The following is a 27,245-nucleotide window of genomic DNA, read 5'->3' as shown; positions in this document are numbered from 1 at the left end:
AACCCACCCCAAGGTGTTCTGCCCATGCAGACAAGGCGCCGGTCTGCGTGCAGGCAGGAACACTACAACAAACCTCCATGAGAAGTCATTAAAAGTAGTATTTGTATGTGTGCATGTATGTGTGTGGTATAGGGTACTGTGTGCACATATAGCTATGTCTATGTGTTTGTATGAATGTATATGTGTGTCAAATGTGCACGTATGCTCATGAATGTGTGTGTGGTGTCAGAGTCATTAAGTTCCCTTGAGTCTGCTAGTGGTGAAGTGAACTCTACTGGGAATGTGCTTGTAAGACATGCATTACTTATCATATTATTTATTTTATTTTTGAAGTGAAAGTATTGTTTCTTTTTTGTCTTCTCTTAATTTAATTATTTACTTTAAATCCATATTGCAGTCCTTTCCTCTTAACAGTCCATACCTCAAAAGGCCCTTTCCATTCCCCTTCTCATCTCCTCTTAAAAGGGATAGAGCCTTGGGTACCAATGTAAAGTGGCACCTCAAGTCACTGAAAGTCTAGGCACATCTTCAAATTTTTTCAGACAAGGGATCCCAGTGAGGTGAACAGGATCCACAGACAGGCAACAGAGTCAGAGACAATTTCCGTTCCAGTATTTGGGAGACCCGCATGAAGACCGAGCTGCACATCTCCCACATTAGTGCAGTGGGGGGCTAGGTACAGCCTGTGTGTGCTCTTTGGTTGGTCATTCAGTCTCTGGGATTATCCACGGGTCCAAGTTAGTTGACTCTGTTATTGTTCCTGTAGTGTTCTTATCCCTTCCACCTTCCTCAGTCTTTCTCTAAATCTTCCACAGGACTTCTTGAACTCTATCTAATGTTTGGCTGTGGGTCTCTGCATCTTTCTCCATCAGCTGCTGGATAGTGTATCTCATAGGACAGTTACACTAGGCTATTGTCTGTAGCATAACAGAATATCAAAAGTAATGTGAGAGATTGTTTCTTGCCTATGGGATGCATCTCAATTTATGCCAGTCACTTATTGGCCATTTCTTCAGGGTCTACGCATCTTCATCCCTGCACTTCTTTTTGGCAGGACAAATTTTGGGCCAAAGGTTTTGTGGGTGGGGTAGTGTCCTTATTCCTCCATTGGGATTCCTACCTGGGAACAGGAGGTATCCAGTTCAGGATCCATATCCCCCACTTCTATGAGTCTGAACTGGAGTCACCCTCATAGACTCCCTCCAGACTCCCATACCAACTCGTCACATCCTTGAGATGCCTCTCCACGTGGATTTCCATTCTTTCTCCTAGGCCTTGTGCTTGAGCTCTCCCCACCCAATTTCCTGGCTCCATCCATCCATCCATCCATCCATCCATCCATCCATCCACCTCCTACAGTGACTGTATTTCTTCTTCTGAGTGAGATTCTAACATCCTTCCTTGGGTCTTCCTTGTTATTTAGCTTCTTTGAGTCGGGATTGTAGTGTTTATATCCACATCTTTTAGGCTAATATCCACTTATATGACAAGGCAGGCCATACATATCCTTTGGCGTCTGGGTTACCTCACTCAGTTTCATCCATTTGTCTGCAAATGTCATGTTATCCTTGTTTGGGATAGTAGCATTCCATTGTGTAAAAAAATACATATTTTTATCTATTCTTCATTGAAGGGCACATGCATTTTTCCAGTTTCTGGCTATTATGAATAAAGCTGCTATATACATAGTGAACACGTGTCATTGTGGAACAGTGGAACATCTCTTGGGTGTATCCCCAGGAGTGATATGGTGTAGATGAATCTTGAGGTAGAGCTAGTGCCCATTTTCTGAGAAACATTCAAATTGATTTCCAGAGCAGTTGTACAAGTTTATACTTCTACCAACAATTGAGGAGTGTTCCTCTGGTCCCACATAATTCAGTTTTTGAACTTTGCCATGATGATGGGTGTAAAGAGAAATCTCAGAGTCATTTTGATTTGCAATTCCCTGATAACTGATGACATTGAACACTTCTTTATTTGGTTGTTGGCCAAGTGTGATTCTTCAATTGAGAATTCTCTGTTTATGTCTTTACACCATTTTTAATAGGATTAATCATTGGTGAATTCTGAAAAATATTGGCTTTAGGAGGTTGTTATTGTTGTGACAAAAATAGTTGAGAAAATCAACTTAAAACAAAAGAGTTTTGGCTTACAAATCCCAAGGATTAGGTCGGTTGTCTCTTAGTTCTTGGGCTGCTCAGTATATTATGGAGATATTAAGGGGTCAGAGATTAGATGTAGCTTATTCAAGTATTTATTGTCAGGCAGGAGAGAGTCAGTGAGAGGGGTGTGGGGAGAATAGAATCTCAATATCTTGTAAAGGAATACACTCAGTGATACATCTTCATTGTATGAGATTCTAGCTCCTCAATGCACCTTATTGCACTGCCACAAGCTGATGACTATAGCTTTAAAACAAGAGCTTTCAGAGTCTACTGTAGAAACAAGGTGTTACAGAATAGATTGTAAACTTTTAGAGAGCTGTATACAAGTTCAAAAGGAATAGATATGTCTTGTATGTTTTTCAAATCCAATGAGGAATAGAGAAGATTTCTACCCTGTCATAACAATGGGAAATTTTTCTTCTCTACAAACTTTGAAGCACCATTTTATTTGATTCAGCTTAATGGTAATTTATGTTATGATATTTTTGGTAAATTTGATCCAGTCAAAGATATGCAGGAAAAATAAAGTTCATGAGCAATTTGTCATAAAGTTAACTGCCCTCATCTTCTCATCTCTTATATCTCCCCCTTATTAATACTTCCATCTATTTTCATTATTTCAATTTTCCTTGTCATTTCTATATTCTACTTTCCTCTGTTGAGGCATGGTCTGTTGATAGCTGCTTTGATTTCCTCCTTTTGATTTTGACTGAAAACCTTGGTGACTTTCTTTTAGAGAATCTGCATTTGATAGAGACTTACTTCTCCCTCTTCTGTCAGTTCTGTTTTCCCACAGTCCTTCTGCCCTATCATGTATACTCTAGATATATCCTCAAATTCTAGTTATCTCACTTTCTTTTTATGCATTGTGCTGCCCCATTATTACTCATATAACGGTTGCAGGCGAAAAACTGATGCAAATCTGTCTATGATTAAAAAAAAAAAGGCTTTTAATTTCAAGGGTTCTCATTTCTTACTCTGTAGAAACCTATATAGGAAAAAACAACACTTAAAAGTAAGCATTGATTGCTCACTAATGCTTTATAATAAGACTTACTTTCTTTTATTGAAAGTCACTATATGTCTACTTTATAGGAAGATTGGAGATAAATTGGTAAATATGTTTTTCCTATTTTGATCATTCAGTATTTCATCAATTCAAAAAAAGTGTAAAGTCTGACAGTTATTTCCTTGCTTTTTTTTTAACAGATATTTTCTGCTTTTAGCAGTAACCTCTATGAAATTAGCATAGTGATTTGCATATTTCTCTATGCCCTTTTCCTAAGTTTAGTTAAATCTTCTGGTAGCCAGATTCATTCATTTATTTTTTTTTATTATTTATTCATTTATTTTCACTTTGCAACCCGCTTCCTCTCATCCCACACCTACCATTACAAGTTCTCTCTTTTCATTACCCATTCCTCTTCTCCTCAAAGAAACGGAAGACCTGACCCTGTATATGCCAACAAGCTCTAACACATAAAGTCCCAGAAGGTCTATATTCACTCTCACTGAGGCCAGACAAAGCTGCTTGGCTAAGAAAATCTATTCAAAGGCAGGCAAGAGTGCTCATCTATGGGACCTATGTCCAGCCCTTGTGTGTGTGTGTGTGTGTGTGTGTGTGTGTGTAATTTCTGTATACATTTATAATTTTAGGTGAATATAAAACAATATAATTCTCTATGGCTTTTATATCTAAGTTATACTTTGTTGTAACTTTTTTTTACTTTCTCACTATGCTCTGTAATCCCTTCTCCCATTAAATGTATTCCATGCCTAATTTATCATTACATGTGTTTTTGCCATAATCGTGTCTATAGAACTTTCTCGCTTACTCCTTTGCAGCATTTTTCGTTTCCTGGACTACTTTATACAGTTAGTAGAAATTCAACAGTTAGAGAAAGGACCCACAAATATGAAAGAAAACCTTCCTTTAATCTTTCTGAGTCTAGATTTCCTCATTCAGTTTATTTTTAAGTTCCATGCATTTGCCTAAAAATTTCATGAACTTATTTCACACACACACACACACACACACACACACACACAAACATATACACATAAGTTCACATACAAATAACACACACACACATACAATCACAGTTTCATTATTCTCCACATGTAACATCATACAGGATGGAGGACAGTAAGGAAAGGAAGAAGAGTGCTCACCTTCCTGATTCTCCTCACACTGTGTTCCTGAGACTCTGGTTGTTTGTTTGTTTGTTTGTTTGTTTGTTTTTGATTGATTTTATTTTGTTTTTACATCAATATCTGCAACTCCTGGTAGAATACCATCAGAAGCTCCTGGTGAAAAACTAAATTCCTTCAGCAATTGATGCACAGGTTTGTCCAAGACATACAATATACTGTCACTTTCAGAAAGGCTTCCAGCTATGCATACAGTAAGTAAGCCATCATATTGACATAAATGAGATTGATAAGGATTGATAACATTTGGTTTTTAATCCAAGAAGCAGAACTAAAATGTGTATTTATAATTTTATGGGGATGCAGTATATATCCTGTAAAGGAAAATGATGTAGAACTGAATTTCAACAAGTTTACAAACATTCTGCTAAATACACATTATCCTAAAATGTTTTTCCTTTTGATTTTCCTCCTGAAATTAGACCATTTAAATTTAAGCCCCATTTTAGAATTTACCTATATTATCTTGTTTCTTGTCAATGAGTAGTCAAAGTTGTATTGGGGTTCAATAAGTGCCCAGATGACCTGACTCAGCAAGACAACTCTCACCAGTTTTAGTGGCATGTGGCTCAAAACCTTTTTTAGTCAGTTGCATCATAGTATTTAGGTTGGTCACAATTATACTTATCTAAGATGGATAATTTTTGGCAATATGAAAACAGATTTAATACAGAAATCATGTCATCATGACTGTTCTTTCATGGCTGTAGCAGAGCAGTTCATCTGTTAGCATGAGCAAATGAAGATCAGGGGCACAGTGTTGCCTTCATTACCAGCATCAGTAGGAATTTCAGTGAAGGTTGATCTCCCAGTGTGTGTTCACTGACAGGACTATACATGAAGCTCAGCTTTAATTTAAAACACTTGCTGCGTTGATGTCTGCAAGCATTTTTGTGGTAGTAAATTTAAAGTATAGAAAGGTCTGAAGCAAACTTTGTGAAGAAAACCTATGAAGATATCAAGTAAAAGACTACAGCAAATTGTGAGTGCCTGCATTGTGGTACATCACTAATAGTGAATGAGTGTTTGAGTAGGAGAAAGCATAGACTCCCAATTTTATTGGGCACACTGGTGGTTAAAATTTTGCATTAACTTTCAAAACCTTTAATTTACATTTTCCAGCTGGTGTGATGATATTCCATTTTGTGTGGACACTGGAATAGAGTTCACTAGTTGTTGAAGTATCTACCAGTGGATAATGTAATAAGATTTTTATTTCTTCCCCTGCCTTCAGTTTTCATTATGACTTCTATATGATGTCCAGGTCAAATAATTTCAAGTTAAGAGATCAGATAGGACTGATCATAGCAGTTATAAATTATAGCTGCTATAATATGTTGACCTTGCCATCACTATGAAGGCATCACTTTTTTCATATTAAGGAAAATTATGCAGTGTGTGCATTATCAATGTGTGTTGGTCCTTTCAGTAAACCCTTAGGAAATTGAAAAGAAATCAGAGAAGAATAACATATACATAAAATGCAAACATGGAACCAGAAGATTCTTGAGAATGAAGAATAGCAGATTTAGTGTTCAGCAGTATAAAAGGTTGCCAGTGAGGTGCAATTAGTAATATACAATAAATACAACTACATTTTCATTCTTCTCTGTATAGATGAATGTATATTTAAATGTAGAGTCTTAATTCATGTCTGCTTCCTACAGGATAGTAAATATTACATAGTATGCACACATTGCTCGATTAGGTCCTCTAACTTCACAATTTACAACTCAGTTAGAAATTTTTCTTTTAAGGCATTTGATTGGAATTGTATAAGAAGTCACATGATACCATTTTTCTGCTTTCCAGAGACTGCTACTTGCTTTTACATAAGAAGGTGTATTATCTGAAATGTATCTCAGGATGATGTCTAATTATAAAGCACTACCTGTACTGTCAGGGCCCTCATTGTTGAAAGATAAGTAGAAGCAGTGAGACACTTACAAATAGTCTGCCAAATTCTGAAGGATGCTCTTGGACATTTTGATGACATCATCATAAATGTCTTTGAGAGACACCTCGCCATTGCACTAGCATCTATGGATGCAGAGACCATGTTTTCCCAAAGGAGAAGGTTTGACACTAACAGTATCAGGATAGTTCTTGCTATGTAGAAACAGAAGCTATATAGAACTCCATGTTTCTGAGATCATTACGGCTATTATAAACCACTATTATAAGCTTGCTCAGTCTTCTCTATGATACAGTGCACTGCTATATTTATGTATTAAAGAATAACCACATTACACACTAAAAATAATTAAGCAGCCACAAATACACACACAAACATACACAAACACACACATTTGAAGATGTTGATTTGTTAATTTGACACTGAAGGTTTTAAATGTTTGACCATAAATTAATTTTAAGTAAGCATTTTCATTTCATCAACTACAGACAGTTTAATATGAGAAATTTATGTTGAGCTTCAATGGTTTGAGTCTACAAGAGTTTGACATGCATTTTGACAAGGACAGCATACTTTAACTCTTCATGCCTGATAAGAGTAAACACATGATTGCTTGGACTCAGAATGGTGGCAATCCAGTCAGGAAATGATACTCTATGCTGGATTTGTTAACTCAAAACAAACTTAAAACCAAAGCCTTAAATTGAGTTTTCTTTGAAGGTGAGCTTTGCCCAAACCTATGAGTACAGTGGGTCCATGTATTGTGATTTAACTGTCCTGATAAAAAAGCATCTTACTAAGTTATGTGATGTTCTTAAAAGTTATGTTAATAGATACTGGAAGGCTGAATGCCAATACTATGGACTCTCTACCCCATGTGGATATGCCTTATATTGAGTTTCTATGTAGCAGAGACCCCATCCATGGAACAAGGCTCAGTTCTGCAGATGTTGCTGTTATAAAGCACCAACTCTACCTTTGATCACAAGAGCAAAGAAGCCCTAGTAATTTTCATTTTATTCATATTTGTTGTTCTATACAAACAAATATCTTTATAATTTTTAAATGATCACTGTTAAAATACTTACTAACTTACTGATTCAACAGACAGCACAAAGTGTGACGATCAACAGTTATTCTTTCAAACCAAGAGAAAGAAGATATATAAAAGAAGTTAAATTCATTTTTACATATCTTGGGATTACCTCTAAATAATTTCTGAATTAGAAAAGTGTGATTCTCAGTAATTTAAGTTCTACAAATACCAAGCCAACATTAAAAATTTATGTATGAAGAACACCTAAACACACATGATTATAAGAAAATGGTTCTAACCATTTTGTAGTATGCAATTTTTTCTAAATGCTTTTTGCCTAATAATTCAGCTATTGTTAGATAACTCATATATTAGACTTTCATTCCCAATGAATACCTTCATTGCAGAGTTTATTGTGTGTAATATGAAAATATATTCATCTATCATTCTCTTTGTACATGCATATAAATGTATGTATAAGTGATCTATCAAATTTTGCCTGAAGAATTTTCATAATCTAAATAAAGTCAAGTGTCCAAATATTTTTGCATAAAAGCTATTGATTTCAGCTTGTTGAGCCTTTTTAATTCTGTGGACTATATCTTGTGTATTCTGTGGGTTTTTTCTTTTTCTTTTGGCTAATATCCACTTGTTAGTAAGTACATACCATTTGCCTGCAAAAGTCAGGATGTCCTAGTTCTCAATAGCTGAGTAATACTCCATTGTGTAAATGAACCTCATTTTTGTATCCATTCTTTTGCCCTGGGATATCTAGGTTGTTTCCAGATTCTGGCTATTACAAATAAGGCCACTATGAACATAGTGGAACACATGCCCCTGTGGCATGGTAGGGCATCATATTCCCAAGAGTGGTATAGCTGGGTGTTGAGGTAGATCTTTTTGCAATTTTCTAGGGAACCTCCAGATTGATTTCCAGAGTGTTTATACCAGTTTGGAATCCTACGAGCACTGGAGGAGTGTTCCTCTTTCTCCACATCCTCTCCAACATGTGTTGTCACCCGAGGTTTTGATCTTAGACATTCTGATTGGTGCAAGGTCATTTTGATTCACATTTTTCTGATGACTAAGGACTTTGAACATTTCTTTAGGTGCTTCTCAGCCATTCGGGATTCCTCAGCTGTGAATTCTCAGTTTAGTTCTATACCCCATTTTTTGATTGGGTTGATTGGTTTTTTGGTGATTAATGTCTTGAGTTCTTTATGTATTTTGACTATTAGCCCTGTATTGGATATGGGGTTAGTGAAGATTTTTTTCCCAATGAGTAGTTTGTCGATTTGTCTTACCGACTATATCCTTTGCCTTACAGAAGCTTTCCAGTTTTATGGGTCCCATTTATCAATTCTTGATCTTAGAATGTGAGCGATTGCAGTTTTGTTTAGGAAATTTCCCCTTGTGCCAATGAGTTCAAGGCCCACTTTCTCTTCTATGAGACTCACTGTATCCGGTTTTATGTTGTGATATCTGATCTACTTGAACTTGAGCATTCTTCTATGTGGATGCTAATCAAAATCCTCTTGAGTGTTCAATATAACTTGAACAGCTCCCATTTTCTTTTTTATTTTATTTTGTTGGATATTTTCTTTATTTATATTTCAAATGTTATCCCCTTTCCTGGTTTCCCATCCAAAAAACACCCTCCCCCATTCCCTCAACTCTTCCCTTCCCCCTTCCCCTGTTGACCGTCCCACCCACTCTCATTTCCTGGCCCTGCCATTCCAGCACACTAGGACATATAGCCTTCATAGGACAAGGGGCCTCTCCCCCTATCGATGTCTGACTATGCCATCCTCTGCTGCATATGCAGCTGGAGCCATGAGTCTCACAATGTGTGCTCTTTGGTTACTTGTTTAGTTCCTGGGAGTTCTGGGGGTACTGGCTAGTTCATATTGTCGTTCCTCTTATGGGGCTACAAACACTTTCAGTTTCTTGGGTCTTTTCTCTAGCTCCTTTATTGGGTATCCTATGCTCAGTCCAATGGATGGCTGTTGAGCATCCACCTCTGTATTTGTGAGGGACTGGCAGAGCCTCTCAGGAGACAGCTTTACCAAGGTCCTGTCAGCAAGAACTTGTTGGCAACTCCAACAGTGTCTGAGTTTAGTGATTGTAAATAGGATGGATCCCCAGGAGAGGCAGTCTCTAGACGGTCATTTCTTCAGTCTCTTCTCCACACTTTGTCTCTGTAACTCCTTCCATGGGTGTTTTATTCCCTCCTTCTAAGATGGATAGAAGTAACCTCACTATTGTCTTCCTTCTTCTTGAGTTCCATGTGGTTTGTGAGTTGTATCTTGGATATTCTGAGCTTCTGGGCTTCTGGGCTAATATCCTCTTATCTGAATATGTATCATGTGAATTCTTTAGTGACTTGGTACCTCACTCAGGATGATATATTCCATATCCATCCATTTGCCTATGAATTTAATAAAATTATTGTTTTTAATAGCTTAGAAGTACTCCATCGTATAAATGTACCACATTTTCTGTATCCATCCCTCTGTTGAGGGACATCTGGTTCTTTCCAGCTTCTAGCTGTTATAAATAAGGCTGCTATGAACATAGTGGACCATGTGTCCTTATTACATGTTGCAACATCATCTGGGTACATGCCCAGGAGTGGTATAGCTGGGTTCTCAGGTAGTACTATGTCTAGTTTTCTGAGACACCACCAAACAGATTTCCAGAGTGGTTGTACAAGCTTGAAATCCCACCAGCAATGGAGGAGCATTCCTCCCTCTCTCTCCACAACTTTGCCAGCATCTGCTGTCACCTGAATTTTTAATCTTAGCCATTCTGACTGGTGTGAGTTGGAATATCATGGTTGTTTGATTCGTATTACCCTGATGACTCAGGATGTTGAATTTTTTTTAGGTACTTCTCAGCCATTCAGTATTCCTCAGTTGAGAATTTTTTGTTTAGCACTGTACCCCATTTTTTAATAGGGTAGTTTGTTTCCCTGGTGTCTAACTTCTTTTTTTTTAAAGATTTATTTATTTATTATATTTAAGTACACTGTAGCTGTCTTCAGACACTAAAGAAGAAGGAGTCAGATCTCGTTAGGGATGGTTGTGAGCCACCATGTGGTTGCTGGGATTTGAACTCAGGACCTTCGGAAGAGCAGCCAGGTGCTCTTACCTGTTGAGCCATCTCACCAGCCGACCGTGTCAACTTCTTGTGTTCATTGTATATATTGGATATTAGCCCTCAGGGATTAGGCAATGCTGCCTACTCTCTCTACCTATTCAATATAGTGCTTGAAATCCTAGCCAGAGTAATTAAAAAACAAAAGGAGATCAAAAGGATACAAATTGGAAAGGAAGAAGTCAAAGTATCACTATTTGTAGATGATATGATAGTATACTTAAGTGACCCCAAAAATTCCACCAGAGAACTCCTAAACCTGATAAACAACTTCAGCAAATTCGCTGGATATAAAATTAATTCAAACAAATCAGTGGCCTTCCTCTACACAAAGGCTGAGAAAGAAATTAGGGAAAGAACACCCTTCACAATAGTCACAAATAATACAGAATATTTTTGTGTGAATCTAACTAAAGAAGTGAAAGATCTGTATGATAAGAACTTCAAGTCTCTGAAAAAGGAAATCGAAGAGGATCTCAGAAAATGGAAAGATTTCCCATGCTCATGGATTGTCAGGATTAATATAGTAAAAATGGCTATCTTGCCAAAAGTTATCTACCTTTTCAATGCAATCCCCATCAAAATTTCAACTCAATTTTTCAGAGATTTAGAAAGAACAATTTCCAAATTCATCTGGAATAACAAAAACTCAGGATAGTTAAAACTATTCTCAGCAATAAAATAACTTCTGGGGGAATCACCATCCCTGACCTCAAGCTGTACTACAAAGCAATAGTAATAATAATAAAAACTGCATAGTATTGGTACAGTGACAGGCAGGTAGATCAATGGAATAGAATTGAAGACACAGAAATGAACCCACACACCTATGGTCACTTGATCTTTGACAAGGAGCTAAAACCATACTGTGAAAAAAAGACAGCATTTTCAACAAATGGTGATGGCTCACCTGGCGGCTAGCATATAGAAGAAGGCAAATTAATCCATCCTTATCTCCTTGTACAAAGCTCAAGCCCATGTGGATCAAGGACCCCCACATAAAACCAGATTCACTTGAACTTATAGATAAGAAAGTGGGGAAGAGCCTCAAACAGATGGGCACAGGGGAAAATATTCCTGATCAGAACACCAATGGATTGTGATGTAAGATCAAAAATCGTCAAATGGGACCTCATAAAACTGCAAAGCTTCTGTAAGGCAAAGGACACTGTCAATAAGAAAAAAAAGGCCATCAAAAGATTAGGAAAAGATCTTCATCAATCCCATTTTCATAACAGCATTTTTCTCTAAAGCAGTGCTTCTCAACATGCCTAACATTGTGACCATTTAATACAGTTCTTCATGTTGTGATTCCCAACCATAAAATTATTTTTATAACCATAAGTTTTCTACTGTTATAAATTGTAATGTAAATATCTATGATTTCTGGAGGTCTTAGGTAACCCCTATTAAAGGATTGCTTGACCTTCAAAGGGGTCATAATGCACAACTTGGGAACCACTGCTATAAGCAAAAGCTTCAGTATAGTAGAATGGATGTCAATACTTGCTTTTCATAAATTATAACCAATTTTTTCATGAGCAGGTCTGTTTGCTGTAGCTGATGCTTTGTTAAATAAGGGTCACACATGTGACAGTCAGTATATTCTTGTGGCTTTTGGTTTGTAAGGGAGCTGATTAAGTGCAATGAATATTTTCTGAAAGTTCCTGAGGAGCTGAGCAACTTCCTCCCCACAGACAAATGTCTGGGAAAAACAATGATTACCTAATATCTCTCATCCTTGGGCAAAAGTTTCCAAAAGGTACACATGCTCCACTAAACACTCTCATGAAGAATTCCTATGGTTAGTACAGAACTGTACATGATGTACTCTTTGAGAAGGGGATCATTTTCCACACTTAGGATAAAGTCAAGCTTGCTCATCCTCAAGTCTCTGGATTTTATCCTTCAGGGTTGCCTTTAGGCCAGAAAAATTTGGTTCTATGATGTAGTTACAATTCAGACTATACTTAGGACATTTTATATGTTTCCAAAATCTATCCCTTAAAATGTATTAGCATGTACTAAAAATCATAATAATGGATTTTATTTTAACATTTTGTATTCCAATCACATTGAATCTGTTAACCTCTTTGTCACCCACCCTATCCTGGTGATCTTCCTTCCTAATCTCCCCATTTCAATTTTAAAAATTTACTTATTTCAAGAAGTGTGTATATGTTTTGATTATACTCATTTACCTACTCAACAATTAAGATATCTCGTCTACATTACCTACCCACTTTTGCCTTCTTTGTAGCTCATTTTTGTATCAAGATAAATATGCAGTATCAAAGTATTTTTGATTGTATGGATGTCCATTGTAGAATGATCATCTTCCCAGGGTCTAAGCTTTTAGATGCTGTCTCTGTGTCTCTCTATCTCTATGTCTCTCTGTCTTTATGTCTCTCTCTGTTGTGTCCTTCTGTGTCTCTTTTTGTCCTTGTCTTTCTGTGTCCCTTTGTCTCTACATTTCTGTCTCTTTTGTTTCATTCTCTCTCTCTCTCTCTCTCTCTCTCTCTCTCTCTCTCTCTCTCTCTCTCTCTCTCTCTGTCAGCAACTATCAGTTGTCAAATGGACTTTTGATAAAGGTGGAACTCCCTGTCAAAGAATACCATTGAGGTTGGGATTTTGTCTAGCTTAGGATAATTAGGATAATACAAGTCGTATACTGTCACAGTGCTATAGCTTTTATGTGTAGCTGCCCTGCTGTAAAGAGAAGACACTTTCATTATAGACATGCCCATCCTGTGACTATTGGTTTGTTTGCTTTTATAAAACTATTCTCAGTTTTCCTTATGCTTCACAAGAGTCTTTCATATTTGGCACAGTATTTTTTATTCATTTCTAAGTACTATCTAATTATTTTGAGGACTGAGACCTCCTAACTCAAGCAACCCAGTTGCTTCCAGTTAATGAATCTCAGATAAATACCATATGCAATTACTGGCAATATGGATTCTATATAAACAAGGGGTTAGATAATGTCAATGAATACAACCTTAACACTTAGTGTAAATTGCTATGCTATCAACATCTCAATGTATATTCTAACATTCTGAATGCTTTACATATATTTACTTACTCAATTTTAAGGGAATTTTCAACATCAGGTGTTTAAAAATAAGAATAAGAAGGGGCTGAGAAGATGGCACAATGGAGGTCATTTGCTTCCAAACCTGAGATATGAGTTCAATCCCACAAATTCACATGATGGAAGAAGAGATTGACATGTTCCAACTGTCCCTTACCCTTCAGAGATATCCTATGACACAAGTGTACCATGACACAGATAAATTATAATTAAATGTAAAACAAAATTCTTAAAGAGATGGTGAAAAACATTAAATTTTGACCTAATTCTTTCAATTAGATAGTAAAGAAACCAGAATCTTCAAAGTGGAAATTGGCTTCCAAAATATTTTTAAGCTTTTTTATGCATTTTTTTTGTGTATTCAGACTTGGTATAAAGAGTATGATGCAGGATGCAGGAGAATTTGTAGGTGAAGAGGTGAGATGCAGAGATTCTGCCCACTGTGTTTGCACAGTAACTGCATTCAGCAGGTACTTGTCAAATGGGTAGGTGGTGTGCTGGACCAGTAGCTCAGTGATTAAGAACACTTGACTGTGGATCCAAAGACCCAGGTTCAGATCCCAGCATCCACTTCTTACATTCTTTCTGCCCCACTTTATCAGGGATTCTTGAGTCTTAGGAACAAGAGAGAATAGGGCTAAGCATTCTGCTATCCAACAGCAATTTCTCAGATTCTGACCAAGGGATATATGAATCTAGAAATATAATGGTAAGCTAGGAGTCTTTTTAATGCTATGTTCATTTAGGAGAATCTTAAGAGTAGGTTCTCAACTATGATCAATGAAGTGTCTAGCTACATGGTCAGAGTCCAATGATGGTACCAAATACAGCCTTCCTCTTGCAGAGTATGCCTTAAATCTTGTAAGAAAGTGTTTGCTTACTCTCATGGTATTCAGCCTACTATTGCACCACTGGTCATATTTTTTCAGCCAGTCATTATTATAGTTTGTATATTCCAGGACTGGGTAAGATTAATGACTATTTCTTTTTTCTTCTCTGGGATTGTTCATACCTCCATCTAGAACTAGCAAATATATGCAGCTGTGATAAGCTATCCAGGTCTGTGGCACCTTAATTTTTCCATGTTTTATGAATTATGTGCTTATTTCTTTACTAATAGGGTCTTGCCATTAAGTTTTAGAAGTTTTGAAGAGTATTGGAAATAGGCTGTAAATTTTTTCTGTATCTATGGTACTTTACTGAACATCTACAAAGGAAGTACCACTTCTGTCATCTGGCTTTTTATTTCTTATCCTGTAGTTGCGAGTAAGAGTTTTAGACTCTTTCCATAGGAACTTCTTTATAACTCAGCACCATAATGAGTCATCTTGGTTATTTTTCTGTACCAGATGATAGAAAGTGTCTCTACTGTCTAATATTGAAATGGCAGTTGGGTTCCAGCTTCTTGTTTTTGGAATATATGCCCAGAAGTTTAAGGAACTTGCCTGCTTATGTTTTAATTTGAATAAATATTTGAACATATCTGCTATGGTGTTTGCAATCATAAGTAATAACATATCCATGCTATCTTGATGGCTTTGGTAAGTGAACTCTAGGTAAAGAGTCATTTGTGCCAAAAATCTAATTGTTTTATCTGTATCTCATTTTTATGTGTCATTTTCTATATTTATCTGTATATACTAATGACCTTATGAAAATTTACTACCAAATCTTGAACCAACAATATTCTTAGAGATTCAGTGTGTTGATGGTCTACTGGGCATTCAGAAAATAGTCAGGTTTTATCAGTGCTCAAATCTGATCAATGTACGGAACATGATTCTTAATGGTATTGTGGTGGTGTCTTATTAAAAATGTACAGTAGTCTTCTTTACACATGAGGATGATTTTCCTGCACTGGCAACAGAAAATTCAACCTCCTACTAAAATCTTTCTACCTCTTTTCTTTCTTCCTCTAGGATCAAACACCCCTAGAACAAAGTCAGATTTATGTACCTCTAGCCACTTCATAAGACAATTATTGAATACAATTATAATTCAGTATATCGTCAGTTACTATATTTTGCTTCTCTTCCTTATCCTTTCTTCTCCCTCCTCTTTTTTAAAATCTACTCCCCACTTCGCTTCTATTTTCTTGTTCTTTCCAATTATATCCACTTAATCTACTTTTCAAAATCTCTCCACTTCTTTTTTATTCATTCTTCCTTTTCTTCTTTTCTTTCTTTTAATTTTGTTTCTCTTTGTGTTGGTACTATCCTTAATCAATTGGTTGTTCAAAGTCTTTATCCCAAATAGAACTGTAGATTTTTATATCTAAGTAATGATTTTAAAGTTCTCCATCTCCCGTATCAATGTAAATTAAAGCAAGTATGATATTTTCAGACACATGAACCTGTGACATTTCTCCTTAAATAATAGTGGAAACATCGCTTTTCCACATTCTTTTCTTACCTGTAGATTTGTTTCTTCTTTATTAATTTTTAAATTATTTCTTTGAGCAATATATTTTATTAGAACTTGTCATTCATTANTATATGTATAATTCATTCACTCATCCACCACACACTCTCTCCAATATCTCTTATCTCTCAGGTATTCTTCCTTTTACCATATGGTTCTACTTCTTTATCCTTGAGGAAACTGANTGGAATTTTCAGCAGAACCCTGAAACATCACATTGTTTTTTGGCACTGGAACCATTTTCAAAAGATCAAATATGACAATCACTGTAAAATATTTTGTCTTCAGTGCTTTAACTTTTTTTTCTTAATGTATAGGTCTTTCACTTTCTTGGTTGGGCTTACTTCCATGTATAATTTAGGTGTTCTCCATTGTTACTCTGGTCCTCAGATTGGAAAAAAAGAAAACAGTAAAGAGAGGGAAAATAAAGAATGCTTAAAGCTTAATTTTGTTACATGGGTAATCAATTTTCTTAGCCCCTTTTCTCATCTTTTCTAGAAGATGATATCAAGAAGGTCTACTATTATTGTATAAAGATAATTCTAAGGTCTGTGTCAACTAAAGGAATATGTGTTGTCAAAGGAAAAAGCCCTCATCAGGCAGTATTAAGTGGACACTCTTGAACCATTCTTTTTCTGTAAAGTCCTGCGATGGTGAAAAAAATGCTTTAAGATATATGAATATTTATCACTCCCTGACTGATTGTGATTATTATTTTTTCTATACGTGAGTACTTAGCATTTCTTCATTAATTATTTCTGTAAATGGAAATGTGTAATAATACTCATGAAAAATTTAGTTCACATCATTAGTTTGCTATCAGAGTTTCTCAGGATTTACACTCATTTAGAGAGGATTCCAATGTGAGGTTTAAATATAAAATTTATTATATGACAAATTGACCACTAGATAATAAAATGTCTAATGGTGATTAGTTGTTAATCTTATTAAGTCTTATATAAAGATACATAATCTTATTTCCACTTGCTTCTGAATTTATAAAAGTTTAGATTTAAATTCCACATAAATATTATTCTGTTTGATTACAATAGAAAGTTTCCACATTTACTTGTGTATGTATGAGTACTAAACACTAGACTTTAAAACTGAATGTTCTTGCCTTCATTGGGAAATGCTTTAGAATAACTATTTCTATTATCAATGTATCTGGTTATTTATTCAAACATTTTATGAATGATATGTTATAATGCAATGACAGCAACATATATGTTACCATTTAAAGTACATAGTGCTGAGTATTGATAAGACTTGACCAATGACGTTGACAATGAGGTTTAGTTTCTATCCCCTGGAACAGATTTTAAATAATTATATTCAATATGCACTACATTTTCAAGAATTTTCTGAACAATTATTCATAAGTATTTCAGTTCAACTAAAAACTTTGCATAGTTGAAACATTCTTGTTTATCAACTTGAAGTCATCAGCATGAATTACACTCTTAAAACTTAGCTGGTGTTAGAAGGAGGCATGTTGAAATCATGTAGGAGGAATGTAAATCCTAATGGACATAGAAAAAGCATAATCTGTGATCCAAGAGAACACACAGGAGTCTGATGAAAGAAAACGAGCTTTGCTTTGAGGTTACACTCCCCCAGAGTATGCTCATCTGCTTCACAGTATTCTGGAGTGGTTTTTGTGTTATGTGTCTTTCCCAGTAAGAAATTGAATTCAATGAGGTCAGGTATGTCTGTCCTGCTTGTTTATCAGTGTAGGGCCAACACTTGCCAAAAGATTGAGTAACTTGGCACACATATTAAGAAATGCAAAATAGTTAAATGGTCAATAACTGCTCCCTGAAGTTACCTAAAAGTTTGGAGAGTCAATAGTTATTGTTTTTTTGTAGATGAAACATCATTTATTTAATCTGACAATTTTAAGATATAATTTTTATACTTACCCTGACCATGAATTACATTTGAAGATAATTGTTTAAAGCACATGTGCTCTCTAGAATGAAACTTTATAAAAAGATTTCAGAAAAGTTTCACATTGCTTAATTTGATTTTTACTATTTCTATTTTTCTTTGTTCAATTAAGTAAAATGAGTGGTTTTGAGTAGTAAGTTCAGAAAACCATTTTGCACACTGGAGTAGGTAAACTTCACAATGTAATTTTCACATGGATGTCAGGTCAGAAGTCCACGTAGTTTGACTCATCCATCAACATATTAGAATGACTCTGTTGTTCATCAATCTAAGGAGTATTACTTTAAAAGTAATTGTAGAACATAATTATTTTTAATAGTGGTTGGTTGATCATCTCTTGACAGTAAGACTTAGATTTTAAAAAAGGTAGATTTGAGGAAGAAAACAAACAATACATTATAAGTCAGCTTTCCATTGCCATGGCACAATCATTGAGAAAATCACTTTCATGTGTAAAATTGCAAAATCAAATTTACAGTTTAAAGTGGTTTTAGATTGTTGAGTGTTTTGCATTTATTCCATGAAAGTATAATTGATTATTCCTGGACCATATGGAAGAGATGTCAGAAGAGGAAAAAAATGAACTAATACCTTAGTTAAGACCTCCAGGAAAATCCCAATAACAATACCTCCTTCCACTGCCTTGTTCTTCTTTGTAAAGTCTTTACTAATTCATCACAGTTCTAATGGTCTTCAAAAAACAAGGATATGTATATATCCCAGTTCAAAACAAGAGCATAGAGGAATGCTTAGAAAAAATAGAAAACAACTTTAATGAGAACTGAGCTAAATTTCTATTTGTGGCTAGTATAGACATAGAAGGGTTTTGCTCATTCTTCCAGTCTTAGTTATAGTGAGTTATAGCATGTTTCATATTTTACTTACTGATCCATTATGAATCCCTCTGAAGAGGAATGGAAAGAAAGTGGTTGAGATTACTGGAAGGGCTCAGTTATGATAGAATGCCCTCTATTTGGCAGCTTAAAGATTCCCAATTCAATTGGAATCTTGTCAGTAATATATGCTCAAGTGGAATAAGCAAATTGGTAGTGGGAAACTATTCCACTTCTACTAATCTGGCATCCTCTAAAGTACATTAAATGAATGTATATTCAGTGGTAGAAAAGTAAAAAGACATGTTTTAGGGAGTGATCATCCCTGTCTTCCTTGATGTGTCATTTGGGCCACAGGAAGGTAAGAGGAATGTATTAAATAATTTGACTGAGATGAATTTGAAACTAGACCAAATAAGCCTTGTGAGATCCAGAGTAAAGAAAAGATATGGGAGGCACCTAAAATAAATTTGAGGAGAAAATCAAGAAGACAGAAGATAGACACATGTTTAACAACTAACAGTTTTTGAATTGCTTAAATGATTAATGGCATTTGAGCATAATAAAGTTCCATATTTTTTGTACTGTTTATCATTTCACGTGAAAATTGTGCTATGGAGAGTGCATGTCTTTCTGAATGTATCTGAGGCTTCCTTATTCTTGGTAGGATAGAGTCATTGTTTAATTGTCAGTGATTTAATGAGGTGACCCAGTAATATGTTGTAATTTTATATAAATTATTAATTGCTTTATTTTCATTCAAACTTCTGTTAATGATGACAAGTTTTGATACCTACAACTCCATATTGGTGATATATTTGTTTATTTGTAATACAGGGTGAAATGAGATGTTGACAAACTTGGATTTTAGACATCAACATGTTTAAAGAGTCCATTTTTATTTCTAATGAAGGATTCTTCACACAAAAATATTCATTCAATATTACAAATTAAAAATTGGTTAAAATAAGATAGATTAAAAAGATTACTCTAAAAGTAAATTGGATGGTTGTGAGATTAACAATCTCTGTTATAGAGAAGTTTACACTTCAAAAGCCTGAGACTAGAGTCAATCTTACGTGTATCTTTGACCAAGCACTGGAATAAGTTAAACAAAGTAAGATGGCGAAGGTCTTCATCAGGTGACTTCAAGGATGACAGTTCATTCCACATGGGATATCTCTCGTTTTCTGGGGGTCCATGCTGAATCTAATCACCAAAAGATATTCATTTATTATTTATCATTATTTACTTGCTGTTATTCATTTTAAATATTGAAAGAACTCTTGGGATGAAGTTCGAATTATAAGTTCTAAGATAAAGAGATGAATTTTAATGTCTCTATGCCAAAGTAGTGTGAATGCATTAACCATGAAAATTCTATGGGGTACATTGCCTGAATCCAGTAGATAGCAGATTAAGGGTATTCTCACATGTAAGGCAAACACAGAGTCAGAAAAATCCTGTTTGCCCTACAGAGATTGATTTTAGCAAGGGACAAGGTAAGTCTCAGGTCTCTCATGAGGGAATTTAAACATGTCCTCAGTATTGGCCTAGAAAATACTTTACTGATACTTTCCTGGTCTACTTTTCAACCAAGTCTATTGTCCATAAAAATACACGGAAAGGAATCCTCAGACATAGTGAGAACTGCACCTAATGCTTTTAGGTGCCAATAGTCCAGGGGTTGTTTGGACAGCTAGATCTGCTGAGGCTTTCAGGATTCTTCCTCTTGCCAAGGGAAGGTACTAGGTCAAAAGAGTATAAAGAGACATTCCCGCAGTATGAAATACCCAGGAAAGCACTATTTAGATGGATTAAACTACCAGGAAAGGTTTAGTGAAGAGACTGTCTAGCACAATGGATGACTACACTTTTTATATGTAAAATAATGTAGGCCTGCATTCATTCCTTATTACAATGGTCACCTCTCTGATGAATGAAAATAAAGCAAAAGAATATAAGACTGCATACCTTGCTGAGTATCCCTCTAAGAACATCTGTAAGCACTATGATTTTTTCTTCAATATTTCTGGCTCTTGATATGATCTCATCAGGGGCTTGCTCCATATAACTCAGTTCAGTTGCTATGTGATACAGAGGATATCTCCAAGATTCCAACATACTGATCATCTCTTTCACAAGGAATACACCCTAGACACCAATATTTAAACAACTGTATCAAGATTGATGAAATATAACAGACTTAGCCCATGTGGTATATTCTCAAAGAAACTGAACTTAGCATCTATTTATTATATTTATGTGAAAAAATGTAAATGTAACTTATTATGGAAATCTCAAAATTTAGTCCTTTGCCTACAGTTTGAGTTAGGCGGTCTAAATATGTATGATTTGACTAAATACTTTTTCTAATGATATATTTGATAATACATTTGTTATTCTATGAAGTTCTACCATCTGTCCCCCTGTTGAAATCAGTAGTCTTTGATTTTTTTCAACTGTTTGTTTCTCCACAAAACATCTGAGCAGATACAGGACCTGACTCTCATAAAACTGGTGGTAGCGCTGCTCTTCAGTGCCAAGTGGTCTAAATGACTTTCCCATAGGAATTCTTATATAGAAGCATTTACTATAGTAAATATCACAGTATTCATTGATACACTCATTTGTGATGTTTCCTTTGCTTTAAGACACTGGGAGAAATATTCAAGGAAGACAGGCCTTTACATATTTGCCTTTCTGAGCTATGAGAAGTGGACACTTGTTTCTCACTGAGTAGCCCATGTATGAAGATATGCAAGTGAAGAACAATGAAACAGCATTGGTGTTAATAAGTGAATGATGAAAAGCAGAATAAGCTTTATCTCCAAGTGTGTGCTCACTGCCCAGGTCATATATGAAGCTAATCTCTGAATATAAAATGTTCCAGTGCTGCTATATCATAGTTTTTTTGTTTTTTGTTTTTTGTTTTTTTGGTTTTTGGGGGGTTTTTTGGCAATGAGAACAAATACTGGATTTGATTCCATTGATCCACTATGTTCAATGTTTTGGCACTGTGATATATCTCCAAATACATATGTGTTTGCTTAAAGCAAAGTTTAAGAAAGGAAAAAAATATAACAATCATAAATTGAAGATGGCTTGATACATGAACCTTGACACCAGAACTGGTAATATAGTTGTATTCTGAGATTTGTAGTGTTTTACTGGGATTCCTTTGTTCAGCTGAGTTTTACTAAAGACTGGGAGAAGACAGGTAATTTATTGAGGAATGTATATTCAGGTTAGAAGCAACAGTAGAACCAGGAAGTTCTTGAAAGTCAAGAGGAGAACTCTTTGTGATCCATAAGATGCGAGTGGCAAACACAGAAGCATTTCAAATGTATAATTAATGAAACCGTATTTGCATTTTCTACATAAACATGAATATATTTAAGCATGTGTGCAGTTCAGTTCAAAGTGTCCTGCAAAATGATACATATAACCCTAGCTATAGGCATTGGTGAAATAGTTCACCAGAAAGCACAATTTATGGTTCTAAGACAGCATTCTTTAATCTTTGATATGACTTATAACTTATCACCTGTGTAATGAGATTTTCTTTGACATCAGAAATGTAAATAAAGAAAAGAGCCAATAAAAAATAGCCAGAATGCAAACAAACAAACAAACAAACAAACAAAAGAATGGTGTTTGATTAACCCCCTTTCCTCATTTTTCTCGAAGTGTGATTGAAACAATTTCCTCACATATAACGTTTTCTTACATATAACATATATTGGCTTCAGCAGAGCAAAGCCAGTGTGAACTGCTTGATTCTTCTGATGAAAGGATATGCTGTGGACTCACCGGCAACTGCTGGGCTCCCTCCTTAGACACTGAAATAGTCAATGTAGATGTGTGGCAGGCAGTAAGGTATCTGTCAGAGAACCACCTGCCTGGTTTATATCGAACATCCTCCATCTAATAAAAACAAAAACAAACAAAACAACAAAAAAACAAAAAGGCTGTCTTAATTAAGACACGAGTCAATGAATATATAACAAGAACACCAGGAAATTGATTCATTTGTCAAAGTTATTTTCATTTTGTCTGTGTGGGCTTGTGCACATGCACACTTATGCATGCATGCATGCACAAGCAGGTCTTTGCAAGTGAATGTGAGTGTCATCAAACAGTAGTACCAGTGTGAAGATCAAAGGCATTGTTCCAGTTTTGGTTCTTTTTTACTACCTTCTTTGAGACAATATTTTCTTTTTCTTTTTTTGGCTGCCACAGCATACATCAAGTTAGCTGGACTGGCAATGCCGGAAATTATACTGTTATGACCTTCCATCTCACTACAGTAGGGCTGACCTTTCTTTCACACATGTGTTGTCCAGTCTGCTTTCTATGGATTATATGGATCCTGAGGTTCTCAAACCTGCACTGCAACACTTTGCCACCTTTCTATCACTCACTAGCTGTAAATATTTTTTTTAAGTAAGAACTGCATAAAAACGTGAGCTGGAAGAATTAAGAAACTGATCTTTTCACCTATTGTTCTCATATTAATTCTGTAGTCATTCCCCATTAACCCCCCAGCTAGCCTCCCAAAGAGTTTTTTCCACTTACTATTTCAAGAGTCTCTTCCATGATTGTTACCCTTCTGAATTAAGGATGCTTTCTATTAGTGATAACATATATCTACTAAATCTGCTGTACCATGCTTCCTAGTAAACCAGAGAGCTCTACAGTAGCTGGCTAGGAGGCCCATTTTTCAGAAACCCAAAGTGGTGTACTTACAAATATCCTGTGCATTTCTGCAGTGAGCTCACTGACATTATGAGATAGTATGGCACCATGATCAAGCAGGTCATATATAGACATCTCTGCATATTCAGCCAAACTGGCATACATGGGCACAGAGGCTACATTCTTCCATAGAAGGAAGTTTGACGCCACCAAGAGCATCAGGAGAGTCCCTGTTATAGAGAAACAGGAGCTAGGATGAGATTCATTCCTTTGAGGTTATCAAGGGTATTATGGTAAGCAAACATCTACCACTGAAAGATTCAATTAAATAATTAATATATATAACTATATTTATTGGTCAAATTTTTGGATTGCTATGAAAATTAACACTGACTTCATTTTTAACAGTTCGAACTCAATTCTTAGTGAGCCTTTAAAATTTACCTATGTGCTATTTTTTTCTTTTTGAGTAATTACTTAAAGACAAAATTCAAAAACCAAAATGAACACCAAGTGAGATTAAGATACATAAGATACATAAAATAAACTGCAATGTAGAAGGAAAAAGGTTTTCCTGAGACACATGAAACAAACAAACAAACAAACAAACAGAGCCATTTCACATTTCACAGAACACAGTGAAGGTCCTATCATCAAGACGGAGCTTCTAACCAGAATGCCAAGTTTTCATTTTGCCTAGGGTGAGGTCTCACCTAATTTCAAACTGGCAATTGTTCTTGTTATCAAGAAACCTTTCTGTTCAGTGTAGCCTCTGGCCCTTGTGTATGGATAGCCAGTTATCAGCAACCCATTCTTCCTACTTGAAGCTCCTCTCCCTGTTCAATTTTGACTTCTCAGTGGTTGTCATGTTATGCATTTGCTCTGTTTTGTCATTTCTTTTGGCTCCTTTCCTCCCCCTAAGTGTCTGCCCCCACCATTTGACCTCTCCATCCCCAACCAAACAGAGAGTGGTGGCAGCTGGGGTGCCATTCTGCCTCTGGTTCTTCTGTCCCATCTGCTGGAGGATTTAGACACAGCCTTCACTTCCTTTGTCACTGTCACCACTTCCCCAGCAAAATCAAACACTTTGGTGATCTTCACCCTTTAGTTTTCTCTAGATTTTTTTTTTTTTTTTTTTTTTTTTTGCTTTGACCCCAGTTCACTTGAATTTGACTACTTGGCCTCTTCTGCTGCCTTAACTTGTGAAGTAGGGTCTGATTTTGATTTCCATCCCACTGCATCAGGGAAACTTGGTCACAATCCATCTTCTTTCTTTTTCCCTGCATTCTCTGACCCAAGGCTAGGACTCTGCACCTACCTTCCTTTTCCTTTGCCTCCTCAGCCAGCGCTTCACCACTCATCTTCCTTCACTGATTTATGGACATCATCTTCACTGTGCTTCTCCATTCAGACACATATTGTCTCAATCCTCCTCTAACATGGAGAAATCTTTGGACTTGAATACCTGCATGCAGCTGAGGCTCTGGATCTTCATCCAAAGAACCACAGCTGCTGCCCACAAACAGCTAAGTCTTTGAGAGAACATGAAGCTGCAGGGCCAGTAGCTAGAGTGGCCTTCTGACATGTCTTTTAAAATCATTCACCACTGACAGACAGTCTGCTTTTAGGAATTTATGCTGATCCTCACTGTTCTGATTCCCTAAGACACTGTCTCTAACTCAGCATTCATGGTTTGGATTTTGACTGAGACAGCACACTTTATTTGTGTCTTATATCTTCATGCCTCATAAAAGTAAACACATGATTGCCTATTGCTTAATAGTAAGAGTGATGAGAATCCAGTCATGAAAGGACACTGTATGCTGGCTTTGCTAATTCATAATAAATAACACCATGGCCTGCTCTTTTACTCAAGATTCAGAATGAGCTTTCTCTACAGTTGAGCTTTACAATAACTTGAGGGTAGAGTAGGTCAATGCAATATTATCAAATTGTACTGGTGAAAAAGTCTATTACAAAGTTGTGTGACTTTTATTAAGTCCTATTAATAGATTCTGGAAGGCTGAGTGCCAATACTGTAAACTATCTCACTGGGGTGTGTCTTATATGTCTGTGTTCTTTTAAGTGTCTGTGTAGAAGAGACCCCACCTCATCACTAGTGCTGAGACTCATTTGCAGATGTCGATGCCTCCAAAGCACCAAGTTTACTTTTGATCACATGAGCACAGAAGCCCTAGTAATCTTCATTTTATCTACATTATTTCTTGCTCTGTCAAACAATCATCTTTACACTTTTGACAATGATCAATGTTAAATTCCTCTCTAATTTGCTAATTCGACAGACAGACAGACAGACATATCTCTAACATAACAAGAGTCTCACTCTAAACACAAAGAAGCAGTTTATTTAAAAAAAAATGAGTCAAAATCACATTTTATATTTCTTGATACCATTCCTAAATAATTTCTGAAAAAAAGTGATTTTTCAGAAATTTAAATTCCCCCAAAACTTTCACGATTCTTTAATTGCCTGGGCTGGCCAGTTTGCCAAAACCATCCAGTCTTTTTAAAATCCAGAACTGAAATTACAAGCTTCAACCACCTCAGGAGATTTCACCATTCTATTGTTTCCTTTAGTTCAAGTAAGATGCTGAATCATCTTAATAATTACCACTTGTGCTGAGGAGAAAGAGAAATCACATGTTTAAAAACTGTTGTAAAATGGTCTACATTGCTCCTGAGCAGGTTCTTTCTAGATGATGATTTTTTTTCCTAAGCCTTCTCAATTAAATATGTCTGTTAACCCCAGGTATACAAGATATAGCTCTAAGAAAAGAATATCAGCCAATAACCTTGGAGAACCAATAAATATATACTATTTACTCATAAGGGCATTAGTGAGAGCTTACGTACAGAAGCAAGGTTGACTCAAAGACAGCATCTGGAAAAAGTCCACGTCTCTGGGCCACAGAGGAATGCTGCTGCGCTGGAGTCATCTCAGTTTATTGTTCACCTTTTATATACTCTGGCAGATTGCCCCAAGGCTATGCACTACTGGAACAGGAAGGAAGTAAGGTATAAAACCGAATTGCTTCATTTGAATAGGTTCCAATTACTGTCCTGCTTCAGGGAATGTTAACAGTGTCACCACTACTATCATAGACCTGCCTTATCTAAATGTTTCTGCCATTTACAGGGTATAACTATATATATGGCCATTTACTGGGTATGAACTTCTAGATCTATAGAGCCAGAGCCTTCTCTCGTCTTTGATCAGGGATAGTGACCCTGTCAGTGTAAGTATAAACTGTTCTTCGACATATCCCCCATTTCCTCAGATTCTTGCATTCTTTCAGTGACATGTTTTAGATGTTTTCTGCCTCAGAAGAACATAAGATCTGTACATGAATTGTAATGAATATTTGGACATCATGTCACAGCAGTAGTCATTTATTTTCATCAGTTTAACTGACCATGTCCTGTCACCTGTGACTACTGTAAAGATTCTCTCTGTGCAAAATAGACCTAGAGAGAAATCATTCGAAAGCAGTTTGTTAGGTATATTATATCCAAGTAACAAGGATAGGTGAATGATTCTTTAGTGTTGCCTGTAACCACAGAAACTCATTGTCCACATTTAGGGCCAATCCAACCATTTCATCTCCATTTGTCTGTAATAAGATAAGTTCTTCTCCATCTACTGCAGCCTATAGTCCAGAAGTTTTTTGTCTGTAAGGTTTTGCAACAAATTAGGGGATTCTATACTTATATGTTCCCTACATGTCTCTTAACATAGGATTTA

General features: G+C 36.0%; 1 protein-coding gene across 1 annotated transcript; it reads right to left on the bottom strand.

Moving 5' to 3' along the window:
- Positions 1–19,801: 19,801 nt before the first annotated feature.
- Positions 19,802–26,384, bottom strand: LOC110333583 (prolactin-6A1). The gene is made up of 5 exons (XM_021215189.1): positions 26,357–26,384; positions 23,534–23,712; positions 22,598–22,711; positions 20,759–20,938; positions 19,802–19,993 (listed from the first exon to the last, which is right to left on the bottom strand). Exons 1-5 carry the CDS (start codon positions 26,382–26,384, stop codon positions 19,802–19,804), a joined length of 693 nt encoding a protein of 230 aa, XP_021070848.1.
- Between the last annotated feature and the right edge of the window lie 861 nt (positions 26,385–27,245).

The sequence above is a fragment of the Mus pahari genome, chromosome 16 (assembly GCF_900095145.1).
Source record: "Mus pahari chromosome 16, PAHARI_EIJ_v1.1, whole genome shotgun sequence".
Lineage (NCBI taxonomy): Eukaryota > Metazoa > Chordata > Mammalia > Rodentia > Muridae > Mus > Mus pahari.
Note: the sequence above shows the minus strand (reverse complement) of the source record. Positions and strands in the feature narration are given on the sequence as shown.

Bases quoted from the DNA above. Each gene is read 5' to 3' on its own strand.
- LOC110333583 (XM_021215189.1), bottom strand. From the start codon at position 26,384: ATGCTGTCTTTGAGTCAACCTTGCTTCT. The intron at 20,939-22,597 runs GTGAGTCCACAG...ATTGGTGTCTAG, and splicing joins AGGGAGCCCAGCAGTTGCCG to GGTGTATTCCTTGTGAAAGA. The intron at 19,994-20,758 runs GTATGCAGTCTT...TTTGGTGATTAG, and splicing joins TTAGAGGGATACTCAGCAAG to ATTCAGCATGGACCCCCAGA.